Source organism: Bombus bifarius, unplaced genomic scaffold (assembly GCF_011952205.1).
Source record: "Bombus bifarius isolate JDL3187 unplaced genomic scaffold, Bbif_JDL3187 scf7180000008239, whole genome shotgun sequence".
In the NCBI taxonomy this organism is placed as follows: domain Eukaryota; kingdom Metazoa; phylum Arthropoda; class Insecta; order Hymenoptera; family Apidae; genus Bombus; species Bombus bifarius.
In genome coordinates, this window is record NW_022884533.1 from 1,060,104 (window position 1) to 1,081,119 (window position 21,016).

At 34.9% G+C, this 21,016-nt stretch overlaps 1 protein-coding gene across 5 annotated transcripts; it reads right to left on the reverse strand.

Annotated features, from left to right (window-relative positions):
• Nucleotides 1-91: 91 nt before the first annotated feature.
• On the reverse strand, nucleotides 92-20,859 carry LOC117211550 (dynein heavy chain, cytoplasmic). 5 transcript variants are annotated; one of them, XM_033455538.1, is made up of 23 exons: nucleotides 20,458-20,859; nucleotides 19,350-19,867; nucleotides 17,171-18,265; nucleotides 16,962-17,097; nucleotides 16,528-16,901; nucleotides 16,249-16,284; nucleotides 14,882-14,953; nucleotides 11,459-14,809; nucleotides 10,984-11,378; nucleotides 10,592-10,902; nucleotides 10,415-10,503; nucleotides 10,184-10,213; nucleotides 8,897-10,043; nucleotides 8,331-8,826; nucleotides 7,628-8,243; nucleotides 6,763-7,557; nucleotides 6,496-6,697; nucleotides 6,143-6,338; nucleotides 4,955-5,072; nucleotides 4,496-4,867; nucleotides 1,654-4,416; nucleotides 1,170-1,367; nucleotides 92-1,103 (listed from the first exon to the last, which is right to left on the reverse strand). In XM_033455538.1, the coding sequence occupies exons 1-23, from the start codon at nucleotides 20,699-20,701 to the stop codon at nucleotides 669-671; spliced, it is 13,989 nt and encodes a 4,662-aa protein (XP_033311429.1). In that variant the 5' UTR covers nucleotides 20,702-20,859; the 3' UTR covers nucleotides 92-668. The 5 variants fall into 5 exon arrangements, with proteins under 5 accessions (XP_033311429.1, XP_033311428.1, XP_033311431.1 ...); XM_033455537.1 differs by lacking the exon at nucleotides 6,143-6,338 and adding an exon at nucleotides 5,482-5,680 and having other exon boundaries at nucleotides 20,458-20,858; XM_033455540.1 differs by lacking the exons at nucleotides 6,143-6,338; nucleotides 16,249-16,284 and adding an exon at nucleotides 5,482-5,680 and having other exon boundaries at nucleotides 20,458-20,858.
• Nucleotides 20,860-21,016: the final 157 nt, after the last annotated feature.

A 21,016-nucleotide genomic window follows, 5' to 3' on the forward strand; every position in this document is an offset into this window, starting at 1 on the left:
AATTGCAGAAATAGATATTAATATAATTGATCAAAGCAACAAAGTACAAAGCATTTTAACGATACTCATTTTACTTTTTTAATAACTCTTGTAAATCGTACATTAAGTTTTTTATTAGATACCATTCAAATAATATAGATTCTACAATACATTCGTACTTACACTTAAGCAAACACAATGTAACTTTGTTACAGAAAGCGGTCTTTGAGTTTTAAACGTATACAAAACTAAATAAACTATATATATTACAATCTCGTTATTACATCAATTCTAAAACGGATGTCTTACATCTTTCTCAATTATGTTAATTATCAAGAAAATGATTCATTTTAATGCACGTTTACAAAATATTGTGCTAAGAATCGTTTTGAAGCGATAAATAATAGTCTTTGCTATGTATTCAATTAGTATATTAGAAGAAACGGGCAAACTTTTTTACTGATGACTGTGACATTGACAGAATACTATACTAGCTAATTGGATCTCGTAATATTTAATACTTTATAAATAATTAAAGATGAACAGATTAATAAACATCTCGAGCAAACGGTACAATATATGTGGAGGTTCTTTACTACTTCATTTCTGAAATGTTCGTTTGCCCATTCCTTTATGACTTTATCGTTATATTATTTGTTAAATATCGTAGTTTGCTAATTTTATAAGTATTAATTCAAAGCAGTAGATGTAAGAACAGCGACTCCCCTCTCATAAAAACTGTGAGGATCTTGACTAGGAGCAATGTTTAAATCAACGGTAAATAATAATTCAGTACGTGTGCTGTTAAGATAAACCGGTAAAGACAATTTGCCCTTTCGTACATCATCGGTGGTAGATCGTATCCACCTCAACATGGTAACTGGTAAATCGGTCATTATAGTTGAAGTCAAATACAACTGATTATCTTTACATTGCGCTCCTTGCAATTTAAGACCGGTTACAGCAAACGAACAATCGTCCGTTGCAATATTATCACTGTCTCCTATAGTTACGTCGAGTTGCAGTTCTTCCAGTGACCAACTGTTTGCTTGCGCTATGCACTGTCTCGTTGCTGTAATATATGCTTCGGGATTCAATAATCCACCAAGCCAAACAGGGAAACTCTAAAAGAAATATGGTTATAGGAAATGTGAATAATTAACTACGTAAATAAGTTTAATTAAACAAACCTTAATTTCTTTAGCTCCGCCTTGAGATACTAATCGTGAAACTTCTTGCAATTGTGATACTCTATGACTAAAGTCTGTTATCCATTGTATTACTGTGCATCCTCTTGGTACCGTGTATCGTCTCCAACCACCTGGTAGAATGCCTTTCACTAATTCTGACAACATAGTTCTGTGATAATTGGTTTGCTTCTTTTTACCCTATAAAGAAAACACAACATTTATATTTATTAGATCATACTAAAAGTTCTCAATTTTTTAACTGTTTACTTTAGAAGAATATATTTCATGGAAATTTAATGTTTCATTTTCAAATGAAAGCTATCATGTTTAATGTGCTTCTCAAATCAAATGATATCAAATGTTGCTGTATGATCCTCAATGATAATATACGTATATTGGATGTAATACTCATTAAAAATAAAGTATTGAGTGTCAAGAGATCGCTCTTTCCTAACAACAATATCAATGTAAATTAAAAAAATACCTGACAAATTAAAACAACGTCTTCTAAATCATGGATCACATCTTGCAGCAATTTAGCACCGCTATTAACCTCTCTCTCAAAATACCTGTAGAGAGGATCCTTTATATTTTCTACAGTTCTTTTCAGTGTCGGTAAATTTTTTGGAAGTAATTGTAACCATGTTGATGCTGAATTGTGTAACGTTCTCATCCATGATGGTCGGCCATCAGCTTCCGCTTCTCTAGGTGTATCTAACGATTCTTCGTTAGAATACGCTAATTCATCTTCGTCTTCTAATTGTTGCATTTTTAATAATTTAGATACCAAGTCTGTGCCTCTGGTCGTGAGCAGTACTTTTTCCGCATTATTTGGTAACCCAAGCCACGAGGGCGTTTGCCTATCAGATAATGATTCAATCCATTTAAGGAAATGATCACGTCTGGTACCATCTGGCATAGTAATATGTCGTTGACCTCCTTGCAAACCGTCAATGTTAGCAACGAGCGCAAAATCGGCTTCAAAGGATCGCGGAGTGAAAAGTTTCCGAAGGAACGATGCAAGAAGACGTTGGTCAAAATCGTTATCAATTTTACCACCGTATATGCATTGAGATAGCAGTGTCACTAGAGCGTCCCAAGGTACTTTCTCCGGTGGTAAGTTAGTTCTGCCCATAGCAGTAGCCTCTATCCATGTATCCAGAGTGTCACAAGCTACTCGTAGGTCGCTCTCATTGAATTCGTAATGTTTAGCCCATCCTAACGGGGCATAACGAAGACGTTCTTGAACGATAGCATGGAACCATGCTAGTAAGAAATAAAGACGGGCTCTTTCGTTAGGTACTTTCATCATTCTTGATGCTGGTACCGTACTGAAAGTTCGTAATAGATTTGCTCTAATTCCAGGAGGTGGTTCGAAGACAAATATTCTGCCAGCTCTAAGTAAATTAACTGGTACTTTTGGATTGATCTCCATGGTTAAGAATAATCTAAAACTGGCATGTGGTTGTAAACTGTGCAATTTCTTTTCAAGTTGTACTAACCACTGTGGTGCTAAATGAACATTTTTCAATAATACCCATCTACCAGCTTTAACAGCCATGTTTATCGCTCTATCTGCTTGATTAAATCCTTCTGCAGATCCAATTGCGATACTAGCTATTTGTTTGCCTGATTCAGCTGCCAAATCATCCACTCGGCCAGAGGCATCGAAACCTGGTACTGAACAAAGCAACGCAGGTACATTAGCTTTCAATTCATTCTCAACTACAGAAGCAAAATCAAGTTCTACTTCTGCAGCTGCCATGAATGATTCTCCCAGAGCGGAAGTTACTACTAAAGATGCAGCAGCTATCACACGATCTGGTCGGAATGCTTGAATTATCAATAATTGATGCATAGCTGTTCCAGTTGGCGTCAATGGCTTTTCTTCGTCCCAAAGCTTCGGCACACACGTCTCAGGCGTTGGTGATTGTAACCACGTATTGAATTCTCCATTTTCTTGAATTTTCTCGCGCAATTTTTTAAAAGCTGGTAGTCTAAGACTCAAGCGCATCATAGCTTCTTGTTGTTCTGAACTTAAATTAGGCATTATAGGATCTCGTATATTTAATACACCTTCTTTTCCACGTAAGAAAAATGTAAATTCACTATCGTAAGTGGATTCTGTGGCAATACCTTTCAGATGAATTCTACATAATAACAATGCAAATGTTAATCTATCCGTATGCAACATTCCGCGAGCAACGCGTTCGTAACAAGCAGAAAATAAATCGCTTGTAATAACCGATAGTCTTTGTGTATAATCTGATATATTACACAATCTTGGATTTTGAGATAAAACAGATGTGAAGACATCTAAGAACATTTTCAAAGAATACTGGTATAAGAAGTGCACTTGATTCAAACTGTCCATCGTGAAATACATATTTGAACAAGCTTGAGACAAAGGCATGTACTGTTGAGAAACTGTTTCAATTTCTGCTATTACTTTATCTGTCTCTTCGACTTTTTTACTAATATCAGCCGCTTCCTGTTTCAAAGTTTCAAGGGTAGTTATCACAGAATCATCATCAAGGATTTTTCCTTTAGCATCGTTCAATGCTTGCAATAAAGATTTCTCAAGCTGCCTCAGCCGCAAATGGAATTCACCTTGTAATTTTAATAAATCAGATCTCTTCTCATCAATGTCCGGACGTTCGGCTTTCAAAACTTGATTTAAGCACTGACTTTGCAACGAACTTCTAGTAACGGTGAAGTTTACAAAGGTAACACGAGAACAAATGTCAGGTGGAAATTCTACAGTTGGGTCTCTCGTTGATAAAAAGATTACGAAAGATGGTGAAAGATCGATATCTTGATCCCCAAGGGTGATTAATACACGCCCACCTGTTCTTCTTAATTCTCTATTTAGAACAGGATTTAGTATAGGATCATAATTTTCGACATCCTGTACTAACAAAGGATTACCAAAGCGTAATGCACTCTCTAAATTCTTTCTAAACGAGTCATCCAAGAAACTTGTTTTCGTAATCTTTCGATCTTTAAATTCGTTCATTATAAATTCTGTTGCTTGTCCAGATGGATCGATAATTAATGGATATCTATTGAATCGCTTTAACATAATAGCATTTTCAGTACACAGATCATCCGTTGGTAAAGCATTAGCTTGCCACCTTAAACGTTCATCAGGATTTGAGAGGTATTCTGTTCTCGCTATATCCGGTCGGAACTGTAGGTTTGCATGTTGTAAATGTTGACACCAAGTACTGAACAAATTTTGTCGGTACTAAAATATATCAAGGGTTATATATGTCAGTATTCTATATAGAAAAACATATACGATAACTTAATAGTTAAATACTTACATGTTGATCAAAATATCCAGCATATGCTAGGAAAGCAGATGACAAGAGTACATCTCCAATAATTGTAGACATTTGACTCTTAAATGTTTCGCTAGTTGCTTCCCAACGTTCTCTTTCAATCACTAACGATTTTAATAAAGCGATAGAACGATCTACTTTAGCTTGTACGCTTTCTAAGTCGGCTTTAATAGCTTGCGCCTGAGAAATAAGCTGAGCATATTCTTCCTTATACGACGCTATGCTTTGTTCCAACTGAGCAATCAAATTTTTTACTTCTTCACCCTTCTGCTTATTTGTTTCAGCCTGTCGTTCTAACGAATGAAGTTCATCTCTTAAAGGTTCTACTCGTTTCAACATGTCTGCATATTCGATCTAAAATTTTTAAATCATATGTTTTTAATAATGATTTCTTTTTTGAGAAACGAAATCTATGTCGAATATCTCCTTTTAAATATTCACCTGTGCAGTAGCCCATTTAACGAGAGGTCCGCAAGCCATACTGGCTCGGTTAACTTTTTCAAAATTATAGTCAGGATTACTTAAATAACGACTCTTCATTTTCTCTCTTACTTCATCCCTAAATAAATGTATAAAAAAATTCTTTAAATTTCTTAATTCAATAATTTGATAACGATTTTTAACAATTTCAAGTTTAGTATACTATATTATACACATAATTTTGGTTAGTAACAAAGTTGCCAATTATCGTTCACATGCTCTAAGTATCAATTGTGCTTTGTGATTTGTCCAACATTTGTTTAGATTTGAGATCAGCAAGCACAAAGATTAGTTGTAGATACATACAACAAATATTAGTATTACACATTTCAGACATTCTTATATTATTCATCATCTTCTTCTTATTATAAACTTCTATTTGATGAATTTTTTAGAAAATATTTGTATCAACGAACCGTGTTCGCTGATCCCTACATCAAAGAATTATACCATTTGTAAAGGTAAACAAACAATGAAAGCATGCTTACGTAATATCCTCAGTACTGAAATTAGAGACAATAGTATTGATAAAATTGTCCCTCATGATGACAGCGCGGATAGATTTCCAATCACTGGCATTTTCACCGAGCAATAAGCAGATAGACTCCAGTGCAACCTTCACGATCGCCGGCGGATTCGCCATGGACCGAACTTCGACTAAATGTTGTTTCTTTATCGATTTCACCGCTATACGAAAAACGAAACGATTTTATATAGTACAAAGAAAATAAAGTGCAGGCATGTGCAATTAGAACAGTTATGACGATGTTACGTGAAGAAAGCTCCGCAGCAGACTGCACATCGTTTTAAATCACCTATAGACAGTTAGAGATAAAAAACACGATACATTTTATTTACAGTAACACAGTATTTACGTATCATGTCACGTCCTTATAATTGTTGCTAGAAAATATTAAAAAATTCATATATTGAAAATTAAAGTAAAATAATCTGTCTAGAAGTAATTAATTTAGAAGTTTCTTTCTACTTATAAGAACGTATGCTATACGTAGGTGAGTATATTGTATTCAGCCAAAAGTCATAACATATACATATACATATGTCAAGCGGTTATAGAATTATATGTATTTGCCTCGGTAAATGCCCACGCGAGATTGAACATTCAGCAGATCCAGAATCATTTCTTACGTGATGTTTTCTGTGTTGAAGTTGACGATGGTCGGTATAAAACTATCCTTCATAATAATAGCACGAATCTGTTTCCAATCGGTAGCATTTTCCTCAAGTAACAAGCATATAGATTCTAAAGCTACCTTTACGATGTTTGGAGGATTTGCCATTGATCGAATTTCGACAAGATACTGCCGTTTAATCCCCTTGACAGCTACACTCATTGCAAACGTTTGAACACAATGCGCGTCACATGTTTCAGGTATTCAAAATAAAATACGGATGAACATCGATTACAGTTATGTATCAGAAGTATAACAACCGTTTGTACTCATTGCGCCGATTAAAACTAGAATATAAATAATACATACCGTTTTGTGCATCAATAACAGCTGGTTCAACTTGTGCTAAGTCGGCCATGACATCATCTCGTTTTTGGTCAATAGCAACAGTTTGTATTGCTAATTGTTGTTGAATTTCTTGACTTTGCACCTTCTTCTTTTCTGCTTCTTGCTGATCCTTAACCATTTGTCGTAATTTTGCATTTGCAGCTTCATTTTTTGCATGCAATTCCTATATACAAGATATACGTGAGAAAAAGCTGTAAAAGATATTTTTTTTTCATTTCATTATCTTACCTGAGATTTTATAGCTAAACTTTTTTGCATTTCTTCTACTTGTTCTACTGTTTCTGCTATTTTGCTTAAACCAACGTTTAAATGCAATTGTTGCTCCTCTAAATCACTTCTCTTCTCTTGATACAACTTTACGAAATGATGTATAAAGTCTAAGTAATGACGAGGTGTAATAGCCATTGTCCTACCACTTCGTTTCGCGAGCCTAGCATTAGCTTTATGTAATGTTTGGTGCACATAAACGCAAGCATTTATTACAGCATCTCTATGAGAAGGCTGTGATGGTATTAAAGAACAAACTGAAGGGAAGAAATCTGGATACTTCCACATAGGTCTTTCCAAATCTACACGACTGGTAAACTCTTTGCCAACTTGGAAAAGTGCGTTATCTGACCAATCACCAAACCAATTTAACACACATCTATTGAACAATGCAGGTGACGTCGCAGCTCTATCTTTAAGACCATCGGTACTGGGGTTCATCGTAAATACTACATGTAAATTCTTCATAACTTGACCAGTAAACCATTTATACAATTCTTCGTTAGAATCTAACATGAGACCTTCGCGTTGTGCTCCCTCCTTACATTGAGTCATAAGTGTCGTATACTCATCACCTTCGAATAAGCCAGGTACTTCTCCGTTTGCAAGCAACGTATTCATACGTTCAAGAAAGCCAGAATCTAAAACGTTCGATTCATCAAGAATAAATGCTATTTTCTCATCTTTACAACCAGATCGTCTTAACACTTGACGCAGATCTTCGTCAAAATCTTCTCCGGTATATTTATTATGAACCTTTGATATAAAATATCAATACGTTAAATAAATTGTAAATGAATAATTCTAACAGTTTATAGATAAATACCTTTATTTGAAAAATGGATAAACCATTCATCCAAGCAACGAACCTAGACAGAGTTGTCTTACCAGCACCAGAGACACCAATAAGTAATAAGTGTCCCTGAGGCTGACGGAAAATTCTGTCGATTCGTAAAACATGTTCAAGAACTTCGTCAAAAAGTACCAAAGGAACATCTAATTCCTCTTCATAAAATACTTTCAATCTTGCTCTAACATAGTCTCGTAATTCTTGTCTATTAACTGGCACATAATCTTTAGATAACCAATTACTATATAATATAGGCCTGGCTAATGCTTTCTCCTTATCGACACCCATAAAATGTTTCATGGCGACAGTATCTATGTTTTTGTTGGTCCAAGCTCTTTCGGAATCTTCTACTAATCTATCTTGGAATAAACGAAGAGCCTCGTGTGCCCATAAGCGTACTAGACCTTCAACCGATAAATTATCGAGGGGCCTAATAGCTTCACAGATTCCGCGTACCCAACGTGTCATTTCACGCGGAGAGTAAACGTAATGTGGTTGCATGTCTTGTGTAAATCTTTCTTGTGAAGCTAGATAAAACTCTACCATTGCATTCGTTAAAGGTTCTGCGTAACCTCGTAAAGAGGGTGTTAACCTGTAATAATAAATTGTAGAGTGAAAGAGCTATTCATTACTTCATTCCAGCAATTTTAAGATGATCATTCGTTATCGTTATTATTACCTAAGCATAGCCCGTGTAAATGTACCATAAATTTGTTTTAAAGATGTTTCTCCCGGGTAATCGACGTATATAACTGGAACATGTCGTAAGAACCTATGACTAAGCGGCTTTCTACCTGGATCTGTTGGAGGATTACACGCTCCGACAAATTGGATCCGTTCCAAAGTAACCCATGCTTGATCACTAGTTCGATAGAAACCCCTATGTTCTACCAACTGTCTGAGGAAGGAGATTACGCGTTGTGTTCCATAATTATCCATATCGGGTAAATTAATTTCATCGCAAAATAGAACCAGCCATTTGCCCAATTGTACTGGTGAAAGTACAACACCATTAGGTGTTTTGCGATATTCGCAATAATGATCAAAAGTTTTTAACAATAATTCAGGCGTAGTAGCGGAAGAAAAGTTTAATCCAACAACTTCCATATCAGGCAAAGCTCGTAAAGCAGAGAAGAGCGTCATGGTTTTACCAGAGCCAGGTGGTCCACAAAGCACTATAAAAATTATATACTCTATCATTATATGCTTCTAATTTTATAATAATTTTTATAAGTATAATATTACCTATTGGTTTATGTTCTGCCAACCATGTGTAAAGTAGACTCTCGTGCCTTACCGTATCTAAAGTAGGTACAACAATATCTGGGCTAGCAACTTTATGTGTTTCCACTTCAATCTGCGGAACTTTATTACTCCAAGGTAACCATTCACCATGAATGCTTACTTCAAAATCAATAATAGGAATGTTACTTTGAGTTGGTAGAGGTACAGTGGTAATAGATCTAACAAAATCTCCCAAATCAGATCTAACTTTTAGTTTCGCGTCACCTGCGAAACTCCACAGCAAGGCATATACCAAGCACTTCGGCATATAACGTTCTAGTTGTTCGCTTGGCAACGGAAAATCTGTATGTGAATGATTATACTGTAAAACATTGCGCACAGCTTGATTTAGCATAGAGAATAAAGAGCTTAATGCTCGCAGACGTGTAAAATCCATTATATGTTCTTGTTTCATGGCATACTCTAAACATCTCACTACTAATCCATCTGGAGCAAAATAACTTTGTAAAATGCTAGCAACTTCTCTTTGTACTGATAATGCAGGAGACATAGTATCGTCTTTTTCTGTTGCCTTTTTACTAAGATTATCTTCTTCTCCATCTTCGAGAGGAATGTTTCTTAAACGCAGCATGTAATTTTCAAATATCATCTCTGTAGAAAGTACGTCTTCAGAGAACCAAACCATGCCGCAACGAGAAACAGTAGCCAACGTGGCATACTTTAGATCTTGCACTTCAAACATAACTCTCACATTTGGAGGTAAACTTAAACGTTCACCGTTTGGTAGCGTAAGTAGTTTATTATCGTCGAGTACAGAATTCAGGTTTTCAACCCATTCTGGATCAACATCACCATCAAATATGATCCACTGTCGTTTATTGATCTCCCCTCTTACATTGTCTATAATTTTTCTAAGAATATGTGTGAAGAGGCCATCTGTCCATTCACGTGTATTTGGATCTAGTACACCATATAATGTTTCCTTGCTAATAGCTTTAGGATCGATTACATGTGCGACACCTTCTATTCCTTCGAATCTTTCTAAGGCTTTTAACAGTACTTTCCACGCCGTCGTTTTCCCAGAACCACTTGGACCAACCATCATTAAACCATGATTTAAGTTACAAATTTGATAAAGTTGCAGTACCTAAATAAAAAGATTTATAAAAGTAGTAATTATCAAAATAAGAAAAAGATTATAATCATGCGAATTTGTGAAGGATGTTATCTATGGAGTTGAAAAATGTTGACCATGCAATGCTATCCATGATTTAATTTTCGTCTCACCTTTTCTACCCAGGTCTCACCGACCATTTCCTAGGGAATGCATATGATAAAAAAAAATTCAAAAATTAGGAAGATATTATCTATCTTACATAACATGTTCTCAGAAGAAACAGTAGTTTTAACATTTTATGTATGCTATTTCTTCTTATTCTTTTTTTATGACAATGATAAGACTGAATATAATGAGAAGATGATTATTTATTGCTCTCTATATTATGATATGTATATTACCTTTTCCTGCCAAGCTCCTCCTTGTTCGTCACCTTCACCACATACTAAATACTCTTCCATGCATACCTTTCTAATCTGATCTTTCAATCCTATGAATACATATTTTATTTGTAGTACATAAAGGAAAATTAGCATATGTATAAGATATCAAAATGTGACTTTAAATGTAGTAATTACCTTTCATTTCAGCACGTGTGTAATTTACATTCGGAAATACATCGTTAAGTAAACTAAATAGTAATGGAATATCTTCAGCGACTAATTTTGGTACCATTGTTTCACAAACAGATTGAATAAGAATTTCTTGCTCTGGCAAATTTTCAGCGATCGAAGCCTCATCAATATTAGTTTCGCCACGATTCTGCATGCCTTCTTTAATTTTTTGAATTCGATCGCGTTTAACATTTCCAGCGGAAATAAGTACAGATTTAAGTGCCCGAAGACCAAAATCATAATGAGATTGATTGGAAAGTTGTTCATCGCATAGTCTAGTAACAATATCATAAGTTTAGTAAGAAAAAGAAGAAAGGTATATATACTTGAATGATATACCAGAATAAAAATCTCACTTAAAGAATGGTACGATCTTGCATGCTAGCTTTTCAGCAGATCTAAATCCTTGACTGAAAAGCATAACTTCAGCAATTAATTGCCTATCTGGAGTAGTCATAGCTAGTGATCTAAAGAGCTTCTTTAAATTATCAGGAAGATTTGATCGTCCAGCATAGCCTGGATTCATTGTAATAAAGATTGCCATATCTGTGGATACTTTAACTTGTTTCCCAACTAATTCTACACAGAGTGTTCCTTCTTTCTTCCCTTCCATCTGACTTTTTAATGCTTCCTGAATGGTTTGCACTTGCTGAGAGACAGCTGAAAGCATACGCTCTTCGAGACGATTAAATTCGTCGAAACAACCCCATGCTCCAACTTGACAAAGACCGACAAAGATACGACCCATAGCCTAAGAAATGCAATAAAACATCATTAAAATAACTTCTTAAAAGCTGTAGAACCATTGCTTTGATAATATTCTTTATTTACCTGAAAGTCGAATGTTTCATCGCAATTAAACACCAGTACAAATCTTCCGAGCTGGTGACCGAGAGCTTTAACCGACTCAGTTTTTCCTGTCCCAGCTGGTCCAAATGGAGAACCTCCAAGACGAGCTTCTAAAGCCTGTGTCATTGTTAAATAACATCTGTCTGTCAAAGGTGTCTGTACTAATCTATCTTGTACTCCTAAATATTCGAAACCATAATAAAATTTCGCATTTGCCATATGTATCGTAAGTTGCTGTAAAACTTCAGTTTGCCTCGGATCAAAGTAGAATCTCATTTCACATAACCATTCAAATGCTTTGGGATTGGAAACTTTATTTGCAATTAATCTCCTTGTTACTGTGCGTTTATGTACAAATTCGTTAATTAAATGCTCTAACTTTTTCCGTCTTAACGCAGGCTGTTCTTGGAGAACAGAGTCTGCTAAGACATTTAATGTACCTTCAACTTGTAGTAACACTCTTTCTAAGGAATTCTTACTTGGATCGCTTTGCGACTCATGCAACGCGGCTTCAACATCTTCTGACCATAAAATCTGAGCTGCTAAAACTATAATCTGAGCCTGATAATTATCACACCATGTCATAAACGCTTGAGGGTTAATATTTCCATCTTTGAATTGTTTAATATCTTGTACTGCTCTTGCAAGACTCGATGCTAATGTAACTCTCATTTCTTTTTCTACAAGTGTCAACCATTCATTGATTTTTGGATGATCAATTGTAGATACAGGATTTTGGAAAAGTACTTCCTCTCCTTCGCGGGAAGCGATACCAGTAATAATAGTGTTATCTTCATTCAAGAGAATAGCTGCTACACCAGCAAACATCTTTTTGAAATGTTTTTGTAATCTAGCAATGTTTTTGCTATTACCAATAATTTCCAATAAATCCTCATCGCCCACAAAATAAAATCGCGGGAATGACGTTCGTTCTCTTTCAAGATATTCTCCTAAAGCTTTCTGTATTTTGCCTAGTAGATCAGCTAAACGTTCAAGTGCTCTTTGTACACCAGGAATGTTTAGAACATCCATTACCATGGGAGATTTAGATACCTTTTTCATTAAACCAAGGAACTCAGAACTAATGCTTTGGAAGCGTGATGTCTCAACAGGCAATAATGTTTTAATGTCAGCACTTCCTGAGAAAATTCCTTCCAGATAAACCCAACGTCGCTGAACATCTATCCATACATCAAATAATGCATTGATTCTATTCAATTTTTCTTCCCATGTTAATGCTTCTTCTTCAAATACTTTGTAATAAGGTGAAAGTTTCATAGCAGCCACAGAATTGATGTGTTCCTTAACTTTATTAAAAAGATCATCCCAACCACGAATTAATCTACATTTATTTTGATAATTGATTAAATCCAATTCATAAGTTTGCCAGGATTCTCGAACTTGTTTTAAGAATTCTTCTAGCGCCATTTCACCTTGAGCGACAAGAATGATATCTTTTACTATTCCTTCATTTTTTTGTAAGTTTACATCCCAAACTTGACCAAGAGTAAGTTCACTTAGTACCCAGTTTACTCGAAGTTGCTTTGTTAATTGTTTCCAATGTCTTTCTTTTAAGGCATCAGATTTTAATTCGAAAATTAACATGTTAACTTTGGTGTAACTTTGCAACATTTTTTTAACATATTCATATGAAGAATACTGTCTTAATCTAGCTGGTAGCTCTTTCAGTTGTGCCATCATTCCATCTAACTGTTGACGTAATTTTCTTGGTTGAACAGATAACCATGGCTTCTCTCGCGTATCATCGATTTGTGCCCATATTTTCGACAATTCAGACCAAACGCCTCTTAAATCTTGAAGCTCTTCAAATACTACTTGCATTCTATCTTCGCTAGTTGATACTGCTCCTGGTTCTTGCAATTCTAAAGCTTCTTTAGCCTTTGCTACGTTATCTCGTTCTTCTTTTAATCTAGCAAATTTGCTTTCAAACAATTGTAACTGTTGCAAAGCTTCATCTGGTCGTAAATGGCCCTCGACTGGTTTTCCTCTTTCCCAATCACTGAGGAAATCAGTAGTCCTTATTTCAACCGCTTTATCTTCCGCTACTATTTTCATCTGTAACGACGCAACTTGTGTCTGTATACTTGTGTCTTTTCTCTTGATTATTTCATTGAATGCACCCCATTCACCTTCTATGTTGTCTACGTGCAACCATGAAGAAGGAAATTGGAACCTTTGACGTTCCAATATTCTTTGACCCTCGCGATATATATCGACTTGTTTCTCCCAGACTTTCATCTTACGTTTCAATGATTGAACATAAGTTATGAATCCCACAGCATCAGAAGTACTAGCAGCTTCAATGGATTGTTGTTCTAAATCGCTTCTAGATTTTGATACTTGTGCGTGGAAGCTTGCCATTTCATTGCCGAGAAGAGTGCCGAATTTTCCTAATGTTTCTTTGTGCCATGAGTCATATTTCAAAGATACTTTACTTTGTACTTTTGCAAAGTCAATAATAACAGGTCCAAATTCTCGTCTGGTATCTGATGTATCAAACGTAGCTCTGGTCTTTTTAATATCATTCAAACATTTCATCCATAAATTTATATTTTCTCCTAACTTTCCATATAAATTGTCTGGTTGTAAGTCCCAAAGTGCTTGATAACGTAACCATTGATCTACATAATCGGCAATATCTTTCATTTTAGATTCAACCGCTTCATAAGCTGCTTCCAAAGGTTGTTTCCCATTGGGTAACTTCGTAAGTAAATTTCTGTAAGTACCTGATTCAGGTTTATCTAAACCCACTTGATACCTCGAACTTTGAAGTCGAATTTGAGAAGTAACAATAGCTTGCCATGCAAATAATTGTTGCATTATTTGGAATCTTGCATCTTCAATGCTTGGATACAAGTACATTGTTTGATTTGTTATTCGAACTTCGTGTATCTGATTTTGAATTTTTGGATCGCCACCAGGTTTATGAGTGGGCTGAGAAGGTGCATCAGTATCCATACTTAAATCTACTTCTTTCTTTTGACCAGTAAGTGCATCAGTCCATGCTTTTATTCCCGCCTCTAATCTAGCTGCTAAATTCTTCTCTACTTCCTCATCAAGTCTAGATACCCAAATAGTTAGATTTGAATAATTTTTTAAAGATAATTCATCTACAGCTTTTTGAATTTTGGAAAGTATATCAGCAAATGTATTTGCTGAATATGGACATGTTTCGAGAGATCGGACATCAACATCTAATTGCTCTTCAACTACCACAAGATCTTCCACTTTTTCTTGGAATGAAACAACGGCATCGGAAAGACGTTGTACATATTGATCTAATTTATAACTTTCCCAAATTAGAGCAATTCCCTAAATTCAAAAATAAAAATGATTGTACTTAATAGTAAAATTTTACAATGTAATAACATAAATAAGACTTACTTCAGAAATAAGGGATAATACATCGTTACGCATTCCAGCAACCAAGGGAATTATACTGGCTTTATCTTCGATCTAGGAAAAAAAAATGAATTATGAAATACAATTTTAAAAACTTATATTGTAAATCATATCAATACAATTTTACGACATAAATTACCATTTACCATTCAATAATGTACAGACAAGAAGGCAAAACAAAAACAAAAGTTTTACATGTTCATAGCTTATGCTAAAAAATTATATGGCAATTTTCATTTCCGATTAACATGTTACAAAAACTGAGAAATATAAGATATTACTATATCAATTACAGGCAATTAAACTTTTTGAATATGCGGCCACTTAAAGTCTGCAAATTAATTATGATTACATAATGCAAATTTCAAGTACCACTTAGTAACACTTAGTAACACTTAGCCAACTGAATAGGAAGATCTCCCCTCTGTAAAGTACATCACGACGTGATCGAATGGGGAGATCTCCCTTTTGACTTTTGCAACGAGTTTTCTTTTCGTCTTCTTTTTTTTTTTTTTTTTTTTGATACCAGTTATTGTTTACCTGGAATTGTTCCCAATTAATTGCGCTACTTTTTCTGCTTTTATAAAGTACAGTATATAATAAAATACATCAATTTGGTGGTGTTAAAATTAATTAGAAATGAAGTTATAATCGAACGATACCAATGTAAAAAAGATATTAAAATGCATTATGAATTTTTAATTTCACGTTCAAGTTGTGTTATTTATCTTTAATCATCTTTAATGTTTCTAATTTTACCTATATTGTTTTATACTTTTAATATATACTTTTAATTTGATATTTTGTATAAACAATATGTGAAATCGTTAAATGAAATCATTACCGCAAAATATAAGAGACCGCTTAAGTAATTTTTAGACTTCTTTGTTTTTTAAGTAGTGAATATTAATCCTCGATACTTAGAAAAATGCGCGATGGACAACGTATAAGTTGGCTTGTTCGAGCACAGTGAGAAACGTATAGTTTGCTATGGCGCGCGCGGTTGGCTAAGTGCTAAGAACATGGAACAGAAACAAAGGTTTCTTCACAATGGGTTTGAATGTTTTTGTAAAATGTTCGAAAGCCAACAAAATCAGAAACATTACGAAGAATAAAAAAATTAATATTGTAATCGAAAGTGAGAAAGCTTTAATTTTATGGGGTTCCCGCACATCCTATGATTCACCTACTCATACTTTTTTCACTAGTTTCTTCCATTTGTCACGTTACTAAAATAAAATCATATCATCTTGCAGTACACATTTTTCTACAAGAACTAAGCAGGCATACAATATAATTCGCAGATATAGGCAAAATGCATAATTCCTGAAAGCATCATATATGACTACCTTCAGTGCGGGGCAGTGGGGACTCCGATTGGTAAGCTAAAAATGTTGGACACTCAAGGAATTAAAAATATCAATATTACTAATATATAATTTTATCCTGGTTCTATTCCCTATCATTGTCTATCCTTTCATTTGTATTTTTAAAGTTTTATATTGTTCATATTATTAAAATAATAATTGCAATACAATTACGTTGCAATATTTCAATAAAATTTCTTTAAAATCATATATGAATTATAGCACTATAATTATAAATAATAAAATGAAACGAAGTATTACCTTTTCAAGTGTTCTTTCGTAGGTTCTGATACTCTCAATCAAGCTGATGGCAAAGGGATATAACTGATTAGCCTGATGTGCTCTATTCACAATTGGTAAAGGTACACGAAAGCCGAGATTCCTTAAATTTCTAACTTCCTTCGATAATGTAATAATCTCAGGAAGAAAATTCACTTTTAACTTTAATACATTGCCACGTCCGGTTCGTGATCGTACATTTTCTATTGTAAAAATCCTTCCAGTAACACCAAGATTTCTTTGTTGCACTTTACGTGCCCAATCATCAAAAATTTCCTGGGTTGACAATTTCATGCGAAAACTATCCCCATCAGCTTTCAATTTTTGACCTTCGATATGAGTTTCCCATCCTTTTCCTATGAAAGAAACATAAGTGAAAATCTAATGCGACTATATAAAATAATTTTAATATTTACCTAAGACATCTTCAACCCGTTTTAAATACATTGTAAGCTGATAATCTATTTGTTTAACCCAGATAATTGAGCCAGCAACAGGTGGTAAATCTCTAACCATACTCATTCTACAACATTTGCTTTGTGCATACTGAACCTAGATTGACAATGTAGCTATTAGTACAAATTAATAATCACAATTAAAAGATTTGAGTACCATATTTTTATACCTTAAACTTTTCATGTAATGCTTCAATATCATCCTTTACCCTCTGTATCAGTTGCGTTTGATATTCTCTAATGGCGCCTCGAATATGCGGTCTTACGAAAAGTGCATTAAAACGTGAAAAAATTCTAAACATTTCATTTGCATTTTTCGCAGTACCTAATTGATCTCGAAGATGTGCAGTAATTCTTGCTTCAACTCTCTCAATACGTTCTTCGTATCTACGGACAGCAGCTTTCCATGATTCAACACCTTCCTTAGTAATATCAAGACAATCAATTTCTTTTACATTTTCGTATGCTAAATTTACTTCGCTAATGGCGTTTGCATCTGCTGCATCCAAAGCGAATTCAACTTTTACATTATCATTATCTGGATTCTCCATTGAAGCATTATTATTATTCTGACGAACGGTAGGTCTAAGTACACGAACAATTACTGTTCGGAGTTGTTCGTGTTGCCGACGGAAATTTCGCATTTGCTCCATTCTAGTTTGTAATTTTTTATGTGCTGGTAATACTCTCCATACCATTTTCATATGTTCATCGCGTTTTTTCTTAACAATATCTCTTAATAAACCAGTTAATTTTTCATATTCATCATCCCATGTATTAAACACTTCAAAACATTGTTCCATAACTTTTTCAAACTCATCAAATGGAATGTGCATTAATCTTCTTGTACCTAACACTTTAAGAAGCTGCTGTCCTAGATCTCTAGAAATAGCTTCTATCAACCTCAATACTCTTTGAACAGGATATTTAGTACTTCTAATTTTGCGTAAGTGCATAAATATTTGTTGAACGCTAGTTCTTATTCTTTCAAGCTCTGTAGCTGATAATAAATCATTTATTGGAAAATCTTTCATTAATGGATTGTAGTCATTGACAGTAGCCAAAGCTTGTTGTAGGCCAGTATCTATATCAAAACTAACTGTTGCATGAAATCGCTTTCCATGTTTAAGTATATCAAGTGTCAAAGTGATTTCTATACTCTCTCGTTTCTCCTGTATTCGGTGCAATGCTCTTTCCAAATTTAACCAGAAAGAAATTTCTTGCAGAGCAGTACCTGATTCTGGGTCACGATTTAATTTAGTAACCTATGAAAAAACAAAAAGATAAAGCATATATATATATATACATATATATATATGTTGGGTTTACATTAGAATTAGAGTTAGGGGTGTGAAACGAATCTTCGTTCGGATTACACGTTGTCGTTATGCAATAGAGAAGACATTGACTAGTGCAAATACGATTATTATAGAATTGGACAAGTAGCCGTGGTAATTAGATACTCGAGAAACTAATGACAATGATCTTAGGTTCAATAACGAATCCGCGGTCAACGGGATGATAGATGAACATGCTTACAATATCTAAGTCGGACTCTTTGTTAAAACGTGGAATATCCACCGAGCGTACAGACACTAAGTAACTCGCTAATACGACCTCACGAGAGAGAATGACTTTCCGTTGCGGTGATACTGCGGAGGAAAACTATGATGGGGTGTGTCTAAGGACACGAGATCATCGGATTCGTCGAGGATAGCCTTCGTTCAGAAGGCGAGGGAAATTGGCGTTGTTGCTAATTGGTCAATCTCCATATCGGTGGTTAGAAAAAGATGCTAGCCGCCCTCGAGGGAAAGTTGCTAGTGGGAGACGCCGTTCGTTGAAAAATAGGTCTCTCCTATCTTCCCGTAGTTGGGACAAAGACTGTTTGTCTGTTTGAAGGACTTTAGGTAACTAGATCTTAGTGTTTATAACGGCCCTCGGGCTAGCTGATCACGTACTGTGGAGACGCGTCGGCATCTGGTAATCATCATACCCGAAGAATAGGATCTGCATGTGGCGAGTCACGGGACAGAAACCGTTGGAATGTTTACTGTCGCGTGCCGCTACAAATACTTCTTTTAAGGAGAGTTATAGAATTACTCCGTACCTTTGTTAGACAAAGCGTTCATCCCGTGACCGCGGCTACGTTCGGCGACTGGCTGTCGCCTCGAGCCCAAGCTCATTATCACAAATCTCGAACAAATACAGTCGGATCGAAAGACGACAATTGTTTAATTACGCCTATGATAGAATCTAGATTACGGTGTTAGGGGATTATCCCGAAGTTCCAAAGGGGAGGCTTCGATGTCCTTTCATCTCCGACATATATATAATTCATAAGACCTTTACCTTCTGAATTTCTTTAATCCATCTATTAACACCATTTTGTAATTGATTTAGAAATGTTGAATCTTCAACTTTGTCACCAAAATCAGCAACTTTGGGCTTACGATTTTCTTCTGCACATTGTTTAATTACTTGTGCCACAAGTGGATGAATTTGCAATGAAATTTCAGGAATATCTATGTTCTGTTGTAGATGCAATAAACCCATTTCAAGTTCTGCTATTTTCTTTTCAACAGATGGTGCCATTTTATCACCATCTCTGTCTGCACGGCCTGTTTCTTTTACATAACTTTTAAAATATGGTGCCATAGTTTTGCTTATTGCATGCAATGTTTCATATGGTGGTCCATCTGAGAATGTAACTAAACGCAGCTGTGAATGGATAGATTTATCAGCTTCAATCACAGCTGCACGTTTTGTTAAAACTAAGGAGGCCATTTTAGGACTAGTAAAATATATCTCATTTGAGATATAAAAGATAGTACTTTCTTTTTCTTCATCTCCTTCATTGTTATCTTCCTCTGAAAAGTAATAAATTAGTTGTGGCACATTTATAAAAAGAAAAGGGAGAATTTAATTGAATGGAAAGTCAATTTCCATTCTCAAAAAATAATGTAATCTAAAATAATAAGGGACCACACATTTCTTATTTTCACAAAGCATTATGTTACTTCATGACAGTAGATATATGATATATAATTGTAGTTACAATAGGTTGCACATGATGATTTAACTTCGTATTTTTTCTTTTTAACTCATTATAATTTAAATTATTTTAATCTTATATTAAATATGAAAATAAAAACATAATTAGTGTAAGAAAATATGTACCGGTATATATTTATGACATCTGGTATATACGAAATATTAACGAAAAAGAACATATCAATCCTATTACGTGTATTGATTATATTAACGTATGAGTCACGTTTATGAGAAATTTAAATGCATCAAACGACAAACTCCGCACTAATATTCAGGATACGTTTCCTGTCGCGGATTGATGTACCGTTGTATCGAAATACTGCAATGGAGGATATCATAAGAGGGCAGAGTGCAAAATTCTCAACAGTAAATTAATTAATTATTTATTGTAAATCAATCCACGTACCTTTACTGGAACTTCTTTGTATGTAAAGCGCCCACACTTGAGAATCGCTTAAGAATTTTCTTACACATTCTTGATTGCTCTTATCTTCTAGAGCAGAATTGAACGCGGGTGGTACCACATCTTCATCGGGTAGAAGGACCGTTACGACTTTCTTTAAATAATTAGCGAATGCTGAATATGATACAACTATAACAATTTGAGACTCCGGGGACGGTTCCCCGGTGCCGTCCAAGGAGTCACCCATCTTTCGTTAATCAATATCGCAAAATTTAAAAAATCTTGAGCGGGTGATCAGTCGATCCCCGCTCTAGGATGAACTGTCACACGAGTGATGACGAATATAGGAGGCATAGACTACGGCACAGAACTACCTATACGAACTGCAACGATTCCAACGATTCTCTAGTAATAACGCCATTTTCTCACTCCCTATTTTATCCAGCATTTTGGCCAGTTTTCATATTATTTCTACCAGCTGCTACCAACTTTTACCAAATCGTAATTACACAGTTTTGCATTATCTTTATGTCTCTTTTACTTATTATATTTCTGGTTTAAA